The sequence below is a fragment of the Oenanthe melanoleuca genome, chromosome 21, assembly GCF_029582105.1.
Source record: "Oenanthe melanoleuca isolate GR-GAL-2019-014 chromosome 21, OMel1.0, whole genome shotgun sequence".
Lineage (NCBI taxonomy): Eukaryota > Metazoa > Chordata > Aves > Passeriformes > Muscicapidae > Oenanthe > Oenanthe melanoleuca.
The window spans coordinates 2711322-2724663 of NC_079354.1; the positions used below are offsets into that span (position 1 = coordinate 2711322).

The 13342-nt window shown below is 38.1% G+C and overlaps 1 protein-coding gene across 5 annotated transcripts in view; it reads left to right on the plus strand.

Annotated features, from left to right (window-relative positions):
* VPS13D (vacuolar protein sorting 13 homolog D) overlaps window positions 1–13342 on the plus strand; it is a 93621-nt gene that overhangs the window by 3315 nt on the left and 76964 nt on the right. For all 5 annotated transcript variants that reach the window (XM_056507906.1, XM_056507907.1, XM_056507903.1 and 2 more), the window contains exons 3-19: window positions 295–372; window positions 598–788; window positions 1105–1185; window positions 1537–1653; window positions 1867–1971; window positions 2281–2451; window positions 3018–3118; window positions 3578–3746; window positions 5010–5102; window positions 5838–6048; window positions 6611–6790; window positions 7000–7130; window positions 7812–7884; window positions 8369–8539; window positions 9731–9861; window positions 10237–10369; window positions 10952–13174. In XM_056507906.1, the coding sequence (XP_056363881.1) occupies window positions 295–372; window positions 598–788; window positions 1105–1185; window positions 1537–1653; window positions 1867–1971; window positions 2281–2451; window positions 3018–3118; window positions 3578–3746; window positions 5010–5102; window positions 5838–6048; window positions 6611–6790; window positions 7000–7130; window positions 7812–7884; window positions 8369–8539; window positions 9731–9861; window positions 10237–10369; window positions 10952–13174 (4359 nt within the window). The remainder of the gene's footprint in view (window positions 1–294; window positions 373–597; window positions 789–1104; window positions 1186–1536; window positions 1654–1866; window positions 1972–2280; window positions 2452–3017; window positions 3119–3577; window positions 3747–5009; window positions 5103–5837; window positions 6049–6610; window positions 6791–6999; window positions 7131–7811; window positions 7885–8368; window positions 8540–9730; window positions 9862–10236; window positions 10370–10951; window positions 13175–13342) is intronic.

The following is a 13342-nucleotide window of genomic DNA, read 5'->3' on the forward strand; positions in this document are numbered from 1 at the left end:
AAGAGGTGTTGTCTGTGGCTGCAATGAAGTTCAGATCTAAAACCCCACAGAAGATTGCTTCTGGATGACCTCATGAAATAGTTTGAGCACATGACATTGGAAAATTAACAAGTGTGTTAAGTAACCATTGTGATGGTAACACAACTTGAGGTGGTAGGTTGGCTGTTCTCATTAAATCCCATTTATTTATTTTTAAAAAACAATGCCAGTTGTTTTAGTCTTACAGTGATCAAGTTGGCTTTCTTTAAGATAGTTTTGTTTAGCAGACTTGTCTTTTTCTTCTGCTTTGTGTAGGTGCTGTTGAATTGGAAAACTTGCCACTAAAAAAAGATGCCTTAAAGGAGCTGGAATTACCATTTGAAGTAAAGGCAGGTTTGTATTTTGCTTGTGTGTGCATGACAGATATTTTCTAAACAGAAAGTATTGCATGTTTTAGAGGACCTGTGAGTCAGAGACTAGCCAGTCAGGTAGCCTGATTCTTAGGTTATTTCTGGTTTAGCTTGTTTGTTTCTTACACCACATTTTCTGTGAGAATTTTCAAGGGTGATAAGTAGGTTTTCCCAGGAATCTGATAGTGTGTCTGTTTTGTTTATTCAGGTTTCATTGGCAAAATAACGTTACAGATCCCTTTTTATCGTCCACATGTGGATCCATGGGTGATATCTGTCTCAAAACTGCACTTAATTGGTGCACCAGAAAAAATAGAAGAGTTCAATGAGGAAAGGGAAAAGTTGCAAGAAAGAGAACACAAGAAAGCCCTTCTGCTGGCACTTGAAGAAAAATGGAAGGTGAGTCACGCTTGTGTTTCATGGTGAAGAAATCTCTGTGGTGGATGGATTGTATTTAAGTCTCCTAACAAGAGAGAGAACAAATGCAGGAAATGGAGTTAGAATTTAATTTGTATGTGCTGACATAGTGCAGTTTCTGTCCTACACCCTTCACCATTATATGTCCCACATATGTCAGAGACACCTAAATATCTTAAATTAACTTGTTTAGTTTTTCTTTCTCCCTGTTAACAGTGATTTCAATGTAACAAAGAATACCATCTTTTCACCAGCTGTTACTCTGGTCAGTAATGCTTATCCACATTTCCTATTTCAGAAAGAACAACAACAGAAAGGGGAGTCTTACTGGTACTCAGTTACTGCATCTGTGGTCACAAGAATTGTAGAAAACATCGAAGTAAGTATTTGTTTTTGAGTGGTTGGCAGTTTCACATTTACCTTTAAAATGGAAAATAATTGTATGATTGTAAAAGAAAGTACAGTGTGTTGTGAAAGTGGCTCATTTTTGGGGAGAAGGGTGGAGGCTGCTGGTATCTGAGGAGAAGCTAGAACCAGGGAGTACCCCCCACCCTAAAACAGAAATGAGGACTAGGGTTTCTATTAGTTTAAATATCTAATAGAAATTAGTTGGGAAATTGCAGAAATTAAATATTGAATATTAAATTGTTCCAGCATTAATGAAACATACTGCTGTCTGCTATAATGATGTAAATAGTATATGTCTAGTAATGGTTTTTTTTCTGTCTAGTTAAAAATCCAGGATGTGCATTTGAGGTTTGAAGATGGTGTCACAAATCCTTCACAGCCGTTTGCTTTTGGCATCTGCATCAAAAATGTCTCAATGCAAAATGCAGTGTTTGAACCAGTAAGTGCAGCCTGTGTGTGCAAGAGCAGCTAAGCTGGGATGCTGCATTTTATGGGTGCTAGCAAATACTAAAAAAAAAGACAGCATTTTAGAAACCTTCTGGTTATTGTATTAAATTGGCTCTGAGCATTTCATGTTTTTTATTGGGTATGTAGAACTAAAAACTACATGGCACACGATGTGTTGATCTTTACTCCACTTCTTCTATTCCAGGTGGAGAAGCTGATGAGGAAAAAACAGCTGGATGTTGCTGATTTCAGTGTTTATTGGGATACCTGTTGCACTTTACTTGGTGACCTGCCTCCTGGTCAGCTCCAGGTACATGAGAGAGGTTTTGATTATGAAAGACAGGTTGTTGTTAGTCTCCTTTCTGTACTATAGACCTGATGTAGAATTTTTTGGATCTAGTCTTTTAACAGCAACAGAAGTCTATGGTTTCATGCTTTACTGATAGGATACATGTGCAACCCACAAAGGCTGTATTGTGAGATAGCTTGTTTTACTTTTGAAGAGAGAACGTGTTCAAGAAGTTTTTTCCAATGGACTGGCCTGCTAATAAAGTACATTCTACTACATGAAATGACTATTGTACACTCACTTAGAGAGTAATTTGTTTGTAACCCCCAGGAAGCAATGGATAGAAGTATGGAGAGTCGTGATCACAATTACATCATGGAGCCTGTCTGCACTTCTGCTCTTCTCAAGAGAAATTGTTCTAAGGAGCCTTTAAGATCCCGGCACACTCCACGGCTGGAATGTGACATTCAGCTTGAGACCATTCCCCTGAAGCTTTCCCAGGTAAATACCAACCATTTACCTGCCAGTAACTGAAACAGATATCATAAAACTGTGGCAGTGTTTGTGACAGCTTAAATGCTGTTATTGTAGCATAAAATTAATACCCTCTGAAAGATTTTGTTTGAGGCATCTCAAAGAGATACAAGGAATAAGTTGTTTTAAAGCCAAGCTTTCAAAATTACTTATTTATTTTACTGAAACTGATTACTGCAAAAATAATTAAATTGTTGTTTGTTTATTGTAGTAATAGGAAGGGTACATGTGCAGGGGTAGGGGGCTTGGTCTGTGCAATGTACAATAGCAGCTGATGTTATGTTGATAACCTGACATGGAAGATTTCATTCTGTGTATTTGTAAATGAAGCCATAAATGGAATGTCACACCTGAGCAACTGGTGGCTGGGAGAAGGAAATTGTGAATTATGTTTAACATTAATCTTAATTCTGCACCATGTGCCTGTAAACCAAACCTGTGGTTGGATTTTTGGCTGGGTTTTTTCCTCTCCTCTTTTCCTGGGAAAACACTGCAGTGTCACCTCACTGATCTTTGTGTTGTTTCATTAAAAGATGCAGTATCAGCAGATCATGGGATTTTTAAAGGAATTGGCTAGAAAGGAACGACAGCTTAAGTTCAGGAAGTGGAGACCAAAAGTTACAGTAACAGAGAAGTAAGTACATCTCCATATGTAGTTTTGTCAGCTGTGTTAAAAAAACTAAAATGAGAGAAATACAGAAATGTACATAGTAATCATATGTTAGAGATTCAGTTTTCATGTTTTTTCCCCTACCTCAGAAATCAGTTTTAAATATTCAGATGTAATTCAGATGTAAAATTATCCTTACCTGAGGCTTTCAATCCAGTCTCTGTAACTCTAAATTTTGTTGTCTGTGTCTGAAAAGTGGCAGCTGGACTAAATCCCAGTGGAGTGGTGGGACCTTGGGGAGCACAGTCCTACAGAGTCTGTAGGACCAGCCCATCTGTGCTGGCTCCAGTGCTGCTGCTCTTCCTGGCTGCTGGCCCAGTGCTTTTCACTGAGTCTCCTGGACCTTTCACCAGCTGGACATGCACTTGCCTTAGGTTTTTTCAAATGAAGTAGTGGTGATACAATAATTGCAAATTGTTTCAGCTGCCGGGGGTGGTGGATCTTTGCCCTGAACGCAAATCTGTCGGAGATCAGGGAGCAGAGGCAGCGTTCCACCTGGGCATTCGCGCTGCAGCGCGCCCGCGACGCCGTGTCCTACACGGACTTGTACTACAGCAAGCTCAAGGGGGAGCCACTGTCTGCTGCAGACCAGGTATTCACACTTGAGTTTCTTCTACAGTGATGGTTAATCATCTTACATTTGGTTTGTTTCAGCTTTTCATGTTTCAAACCTGGACAAGTGAAGAAACACCTTTAGTTTTACTGCAGGCAGTTTTCAGTGAGCTGACTCTGCTGAGATTTTAATGATGAGACCTGGGCTTGTGGGAGGTGTGTGAGCTGCAGGGTTCATGTGTTTTTGTTTTGCACTGCAAAAAGCTGTCTGTTTTTTGAGCTGTAGCCAGTGTTCATCAAAAATAGCATTAACTGCTACAGAATGTCTGTGACAGTTGGTAACATTCTTTCTTAACTCTTATTTTCTGTAGATCCAAAGGGTATTTAAATACCAGAAATGGATCTACCCATATGCTTAGGTAGTTAATTGGGAAAAATTGTGGCTACTTGATAGTAATGAACCTGTGACCCACTTCAGAAAGAAAAGACCTTTGAACAATAATTAGCTGCTTTTTATCTCTAGGTATACAGGGGCTTTTTCTTCAGATCAGTTCAGGGCACCATGCACTATGTACCTCTATTAATTAAAGGTGCAATTCTATTGCTACTTTTAAGTTGTGTGTAATCTTTACTTTCGTTATTTGGATATGAACTGTAGGAGTAGGTCAATGTGCAAAAGATTTTTATAGTACCTGACAAAGTCAGGTCTCATAGAGTTTGCAGAGCTGTTGAATGTCACAAGGTAATGGCAGTGGACTAGAAAAATGTCTTTTGCTTTGTTGTTTCATGATAGATTTTTTAGACTTGGGTGAATCATCAGTTCCCTCAAACAACTTGTTAATCAATACAAAGAGTACCTGTCTGAGTAATTGACTATAAATACTACATTGTCCTAATTTACCCACTTCATTTCCTCCACCTTCTTTACTCAGCACAGAAGCTTTTTTGTTTGCTTCTGACTAAGCAAAGCATTCTTTAAAATCAGTTATTTTCCCTGGTTTAATTTTTGTGCTGCAAATCTTGCTTCTTATTTGTAATAGGAGGATATAGTTGTGAATTTTTTTACAGTGCTAAAATAGTGTATTTTACAACGCAAATAAGCTTTATTTATAATTCAGGGGAATTATAAATTGCCTGTATGACTCTCATTAATTTTTGTGTGCTGAGGCACTTGGATATGATCATTAATGCCATCTTACTTTTTTCTACAAGTGTCTAACTCAGTGCAGAGACACTTGACATGTTTGTGAACAAGATTCTGTACTCCTTTAATGCAGGTAGTTTACCTTTTTTGTCTTTCCAGGCAGAAATGAGTCGTATTGAGGATGAGCAGACATATGAAGAGCTGAAGGTTCTGTATGAGATAGTTCATAATAAATTTCATGACTTAGCTGAGGTGAGAACATTCTCTGTACAGGTAATATTTGGAATCTTTAAGTGATTAACTGAAGTACTGTTCTGCTGGAGAGCCTTAGCAGGTATTTTCATTGATTTATAAGTGTGGCATTAATGCTAAAATTACAGAAATGCTCAGTTCCTGTAGTTATCCTTACTGTTATGTCACTTGCACAGTGAAATCTTTTGTCTTGCTATGTGATGATCTTCCCCAGCAGGATCCTTGTCAGGATTCCTAGGTCAGGTACTCTCAATCTTAAAAACAGAGAGTGGAAATGAAGGCCTGGAATGAATATTTTCCCAAAATAAACATGTGGCAGAAGTGAGCCTCATGGAACCAGCTTGGGAAACACACTTTATTAAATATGGACTGATCTCCATAACAGCACAACATCGTCTCTTGCAAATACAAATGCTAAAATGTAGAGCTATGTTTATGGTGTCAAATGACTGGTTTAGTGTTTCTAGACCAAGATTTAAACAGTGACATATTGCTTCATATGTGCATAATCACATGTATATTTATATATTCATATGAGTATGCAGCAGTTAAGTGATGATATGTTTGTTACTTTGCTGCTGCTCTCCTCTAGGCTGAGTATTGGTGAAGAATATCACTGCTGGACTGCTGAGTAAATAGGAGATGAAATTGTGTTTTTATTGTGGTGTTTTTTGTACACTGGTAACACTCTTTCACTCAGCAGCAGTAACGTGTATGTCTTGAATGTTCCAACAGAGTATTAAAGAGCCCTTGCCTGATTCCATTGGAGGTTCCCCTCCAGCAGAGCCCACCCATGGCAGCAGCTCTGGGATGCTGCAGTACCTTCAGTCGTGGTTCCCTGGCTGGGGAGGTTGGTATGGATACACTCAGCAGACATATGAAGGTGAACCTTTTGAAGGGCTGCTGCCAGACCCGAAGGAACAGTGGAATCCAGAAGACATACTGGGTATGGAAACACAGGTTTTGCTGTGATATCTAGTTCAGGTGGGCAGAAAGAGCTCTGGGCCTGTATGACTACATACAGGCTATGTATGACATACATAGCCTGTACTGTTTGAGGATTCTCTGCCAGCTGATGTACCCAGGCAGCAGAGCCTGCCTAAAGCTGACAGCCTGGGCAGTATGTGGGTACCTGCATACCTGCTTATTTCCAAAGCCATCCAGGGAATGTATTTGCTGCCACTGTTACTGTCATTTATGGCAAAGAGCTTTGGGATGTCTTCTGTTCAAGTGTGTGTGTGGGGTTGTGTGACTGGGTGTAACAGGAGTAGTACTGGGTTGTTGGGGTCTTTGTAAATTCATGCTTATGTTCCCTTGATTGTAATAGAAGAATTCTATGGCATATTCAGTTTTTTTAAGGATCAAGGTATATCTGCTCTGTTTTTTGTTTCTGTTTTTCCCCTGAGAGCTGGAGAAATCTTTATTTTCATATTCATAGGAACTTTCTTGTTCTTCAGTAGCCCTTCAGAAACTTAATTAATTTAATATGTTTGTTTTGTTTTTATTAGGTACGGATGAATTTTTTGATCCTGCTGCAGATGCTTCCAGCATGAATACCTTTACCAAGAGAGATCATGTTTTTGCTAAATTAAATCTACAGCTGCAGGGTGGCTCTTTCACTCTGTTGCATAGGAAGAAAAAGGTATTGCATGCTGAAGAAACTGCTTTTATGCAGCTGGAGTTTTCAGGTATTTAGCCCATTTCTGTTCTTTCTTAAAAAAGATGAGAGTTGCCTCACAGTCATTGTACTATATAATAAATTTACATGTTAAATATTTTAGTAGATAAGACTTCAAAAATATTTGTTTGTTGGTCAGTATTTATTTATTTGTAAAATTTAAATAAAATGTATGCTGTACTAAAAGAAACAAAATAATTTTATATATTTATATTCCAGGTGTAAAGATCTTGGCAGAATCCCTTCCTCGCAGAAAGTCTTCCCTTCTCAAAGTTCAGCTTGGTGGCCTTTTCCTGAGGGATTTGGCAACAGAAGGGACCATATTTCCTCTTCTTGTTTTCCCAAATCCTGTAGGTGAAAAAAACCCTTTAAAGTTACTATGTGGGATGCATAATTTTGTATGAAAATAGTCATACTCCAAAACTCAATACATTTCTTATCCCAGAAAGGGAAAACAAAAGTCTTGAGGAAAGGTTTCTACTTGCTGAATTTACTTTTTCCCTTCCCAAATAAAATTTATAGAACTCTTCATTTTTTACTCTATATGCTTGTGACTTCAACCTTTCAGTTATATGTGTAGAAAAGAAGATAATTTGTTGAACAACATTTGATTTTTGGAACAATCAGTATTTCTGCTTAATCAATGGTTGTTCTTTTCCATACAGCTCTGTGGCCCAAGTAATGGTTCTGTTTCATCTGTATACTGGGACACTAAAAGCAGAAATAAATTCTAGAAAAGATTTCAAAGTTCTTTTCTGAGTGGACAAAATTTGAATCTAAAGCCATGAGGATTTCCCATGTATTTTGTGCTTTGTACTGGCTGCAATTTGCACTTCAGAGTTCAGCCTGCAGGAGTGGAGAGTGTTTGCTACTTAATCATATTGCCTACTTCTGTTTGACCATGTCAGGAAAAAAATGCACATAATTATCTCAGACTGTACATATAGTTCAACAGAAAAGGCTTTTATGCTTATATCAGTTGGTTGATTGATTTTATCTAAACAATCTTTTTTCTTTTAAATTCTTATTAGCAAAAAGAGGTTGGCTGCATGTCTTCCTTTGGACTCCAAAGTTTGTCCTCAGAAAGGACTAATCAGAACACTGGTAAAGATTTCATTTTATGTTTGATGTGGTAATTACTCCAAACCAGAAATTTCAAAACTAAATGCCTAGAGTTTGAATGAATGCAAATGCTTTTTGCTAATGGTAAAGATAAAATCATAGAAGCTTTGTTCAAGATGTAAGGATGCATGCAGGTTGACTTTAAAGAAAGGAAGAAATGTATTTCAAGACAATAAGTTTTGCACTTACTCTTTGTTTTGGTTTAAAAAGAAATTGGTAGGAGTTCAACATTAGAACCTCAATTTTACAAATGTTTTTATATCTATAAACTTGTTGAATTTTGTTGATTGTAAGAGTTGATCATATTGCTTCTTTTTCTATTACTGAAGAATTCTTAGACACTTGTACTTTCCAGTAGTACCAGTTAAAAATCAGTTATTAAATTCCTTGGGAGTTGTTTTTTGTTTTTGTCTTATTTGTTTTGAGGTTTTTTGCAGCTTCTTTTTGTAAGTTGTTTTTTATTCAGTTGCAGATCCTGATGCCCCAGTATTTGAGATGCTTTATGAAAGAAATCCAATTCACAGCCCTTTTGAGAGGCGCCTGGAAGTCAGTACCAGACCTCTAAATATTATTTACAATCCACAAGCCATTAAGAAAGTAGCTGACTTCTTCTACAAGGGAAGGGTTCATGCCTCAGGTTAACCTTTAATGTGTTTTTTTGGTGGGGCTGGGTTGTGTTGGTGGAATTACATCTTTTCTTGTCTTTGATTTTTATTTTCATTCTTAGAAATATAAAGCACTAATCAAAGAATCTTCACTATAAGTTCAAATTTTGTAATTCTCCAAGTCTTGTCTGGAGGGTTTTGCTCCTTTATTTCTTTTGTTCTTTGTTTAATTGAATCAGAGATTTTGCTTGGCTGACTCCTGCCACTTCTCCTTTAAAATTGCAAGTTACTGTTATACCCCATGGTGGATGTTCATATCCCCTAAATTAAAATGCATGAATAAGGAGAGGGTTTAGAGAGATTACAAAATTCCTGTAATCCAGTGATCTGTTCTGGCAACTGATGGAGTTTTTTTGAGAGGGCAGTTTAAAGAATATTTCTATAGTAATGATACAGAGGAAATAGTATTCTAATTCCTTTTGTATTTTTTTGTTTATGTTAAGGCTGCCCTTTGTAACAGCTTCTTGAGATACCTTGATTTTTAGATTTGAGCATACTGGTTCTTTAAATTTCTAGGTGCAATAAAATTTAGGGTTCCAGTACCTAAGCCTGTAACATTATAAAGTGACCACCTTTGCAGTTTTGGTTGCTCAGTTTCTGAGGAGATGAGAAGTGACAGTAACATCAGGAACATGAAAATGTTCTTGAAATACCAATTGTTTTTCTGCTGATTATATATTTGGTATTAAATACCAGAAGATTCAAGTTACCTCTTATAAAGTTGTGTGAGACACCTTTTCTCACAAAGTGAGAATATTCCATAAATATTCAAGTTTGAAACAAACAGATCAACCAAGCAAACAAAAACCTATGTTTACACCTGCACATCTTAGTGTTTAGTCAGAATTTACTCTGTGGCCATACTTAGCACCCTTTCTGTCTTACTTAACTTTAATTACTCGGACTGAAAGCCTGTGAGATAAAGACCAGAAAAGGGATTGGGAAGTATTTTTTAAGTGGGATTATTTGTTTTGTGTTTAAATACTTCTTTTCACTGTGCAGCAGCCTGGTAAATAGGCACAGACAGTGACTTTCACCTGCTCCTGTATATTACTGCTAAAATTTAAAACAAATATTTTATCTTTTTTTTCTTCCATTTTTTCTTCTGATTCAATAAAGGGTGAACAAAGTTATACCTAGTCAGTTTTCCCTCTCTTGTGCAGGTTTTGGTTATCAGTCTGAGTTAGAGGCAAGAGTGGCTGAAGCTGCCAGAAGACAGTACAACAAGCTGAAGATGCAGACAAAAGCTGAAATCAGACAAACGATCGATCGTTTATTAGTTGGAGACTTCATTGTAAGTTTGACCCCAAAATGTTTATGTAGACTTTCAACCTTTTGGTTTAGGACTTGGAGGTCTAAAGAGTGAGGTTTGTTGTTGTTTGTATAGTGTTCTTTGTGAGCAGGAGGGGAGTTTTCCAGGAAGTGTTGTAGATTCCTTTTGCTGTCAGTCAATCCAGGCCCGAGATGCAGAGCATGTTTCCACCTGCTGAAAATGGTTTTGTATTGACTACAGTGGGAGTCTGTGGTTTAACAAGGTCCCAAACCTGAGTGTGGCTGAAGTTCATGACAGTCAGCTCATCAGAAGAAAAAGTGGCTAATGAGATGTTTCACATGGCTTTTATGGGTTTGTGTTCTTGTGGGCTATTATATCTTTCTTCTGAACTTTCAGGAAAACAGCAAGAGCTGGACCGTGTGCCTTGATATCTCTGCCCCTCAGGTGATCTTTCCTGATGATTTCAAATTTGTGGATCCTGTGTTAGTTGTTGTAGATCTGGGAAGAATATTACTCACAAATTCTCAAGGTATGATCTAGAGTTATTGCAGCTTTCCTTTTTGTTCTATCTTCTTTCAGAAAGTGAGAGCTTAAAAGGGTAAAAAAGTATAGGGAAGTTTTGGGGGTGTTTCTGCTTTGCAAAGTAGAAAAAATCCTTTTCTTAAGATAATAAAATGGAAGTTAATATTAGGCAATAAAGCCAGTCAGACAAAACCTTCTGATGATAAAAATACTGTTGTTAAGTAGCTCTTACCTTTCATTTGGTTTTGAGGATCAGAAGAATTGAGTGGGCAGAGTAATAGGTTCTTTGTTCTTTTTCTGAGAACTTGGTCAAAAGTAAATCTTGAAGTGAGTGGGTTAAAAATAAGACAATAGTGTCTTTTAAAAGCTTCTGTACTACTGTCAGTTGTGACTGACACTTCTGTGAATGTAGAAGTATAGTAGGTTTCTTGTTGAGGAAAAAGGAAGTGACAGTGGAAGGAGGCAAGGACATTTTTTTGTGTTAAAAAATAGGACTTCAGTCAGGATGATCAGATAATCATAGGAAACATCTGAGGAGTGGGAGAATACTTTTGTTTATTTGTTTGTTTGCTGTTTTTTTAATCCACAGAAGACTATAAGAAGAGTGCAGGTGCCATTTCTACAGAAGACAATGAATTGAGTGATGAGGAATATAAAACACCTCTTGCAACTCCTCCCAATACTCCACCACCAGAATCCAACACCAATAGTGGCATCAAGATGTCTGAATTTACTGGAGTAGAAATAAGCGAAGAGCAGCTGCAGGCCCACTTAATGAGCAAAAAAATGTATGAGAGATACACACTTTCTTTTATGGACCTTCAGATCATGGTGGGCCGAGTGAAAGACAACTGGAAACATGTTCAGGATAGTGATGTGGGTCCAACTCACGTGGTAGAAAAATTCAATGTTCACCTGCAGCTGGAGCGCAGGCTGATCTACACATCTGACCCAAAATACCCAGGAGCTGTCTTGTCTGGAAACTTGCCAGACTTGAAAATTCACATCAATGAAGACAAAATCCTGGCTCTGAAGAACTGTTTGACACAGCTGAGTACATCTGAAGCTAAGTCTTCAGATGCCCTACATTTAGGGAAGGACAAGATTTTTGCAGAGGTAGACCAGTTTGGCAGTTTGCACGATTCTGTAATGAATCTAACACAGAGTGTTGTCATGCTTGAGCAGCACACCCGGGAAGTTCTTGTTGAATCCCAGCTGCTTTTGGCTGAGTTCAAAGTCAACTGTATGCAGCTGGGTGTTGAGAGCAATGGGCGATACATCTCTGTGCTCAAGGTTTTTGGCACCAATGCCCATTTTGTGAAAAGGCCTTATGATGCAGAGGTGTCCCTGACTGTCCATGGCCTGTTACTGGTTGATACTATGCAAACATATGGAACAGATTTTGATCTTTTGATGGCTTCTCACAAGAACCTGAGCTTTGATGTGCCAACAGGAAGCCTTCGAGACAGCAGGGCTCAGTCCCCAGTTTCTGGACCACAAGGTGCACATCCCATTAATGTTACTGGTTTGGCAGAGAGATGCACTACAGCCTCCAGGACCTCACCTGGTAACAATGGAAAAGATCAAGAGTCCTTGATAAAATTGGAGTATCAGTTTGTGAGTGCAGAATGCCCATCAATGAACTTGGATAGCAGTTTGCAGGTGATCTCTGTACAGGTGAACAACCTGGATATCATCCTTAACCCAGAGACTATTGTTGAACTGATTGGGTTTCTCCAGAAATCTTTCCCCAAGGAGAAAGAAGATTCTAGCCCTCAGCCTTTAATAGCTGACTTGGAGAGAGGTTGGAGGGAACAGGAAACATTCCAGTCTACTTATGCACAGAACACAGAGGTAGCAGTTGATATTCACTGGTTAAATATACTTCTTCTCAGGACTGTTGGCATGACAAATGGAGAAAAATATGGCAGAAAAATTGCAACAGCCAGTATTGGTGGCACCAAAGTCAATGTCTCCATGTGTAGCAAACTGGATGTGAATGGCTCTCTTGGGTGCCTTCACCTTATGGATCTGACCCAAGACAATGTAAAGAACCAGTACGTGGTGAGCATAGGGAACACGTGGAGGTATGAAAATCTCATTGGAGATGTAAATTTCTTTGAGTCTTTATTCTTTAGGCTTGATGATGGAAATAGCCTTCCAGATGCTTTAAGTTTCACTTTCACAGAAAAGTCAAAAGAGGAGTGTTCTCTCAACCTCAAAATGGCCTCCTTACACTACAACCACTCAGCCAAATTTTTGAAAGAACTGACTTTGTCCATGGATGAGCTGGAAGAGAATTTCCGCAGCATGTTGAAAAGTGCAGCTTCAAAAGTTACAACAGTCTTGGCAACTAAAACTGCTGAATACAGTGAAATGGTTTCTTTGTTTGATACCATACCACGATCAAGAGATGTTGCCAGTGCAGAAGATAATGAAGGTGATGCATATGGATCACAGTCCCTCAAAGCTGATACTATCAAGCTAATATTAAATATAAATATTGAATCACCAATTGTCTCCATACCTCGAAAGCCTGGTAGCTCTGAACTGCTTGTAGGTCATCTAGGACAAATATCTATTCAGAATTTTATACCAGGAGAAGATGAGTCTACAAGTGATAGGCTGCAAGTTGAAATTAAAGATATTAAGATGTATTCATTAAATAGTAGTCAGTTTACAAACAAGAAGGAGCCTGCAAGTGAGATACCCCATGGGCCACATTCTTCATCAAGTCCTGCCAGCATTAACAGCCAGGAAGAATCTCATTTTACTCGTCATTACTTCTTTGAATCATTACATAAAGGCCATGGTATGTTAATCAGAGGAGTCTTAATTATTATAATGTGAGTAATTTATGTGTTTAAAATGTGTATTGACTATAGGTCTGATTGTATATTCACCCATCCTACTGAAACACATTGGTCAGTTTTAATGACAATGGGCTAATTATTGTGCTTGTATCCATTTTTTGTCTCCT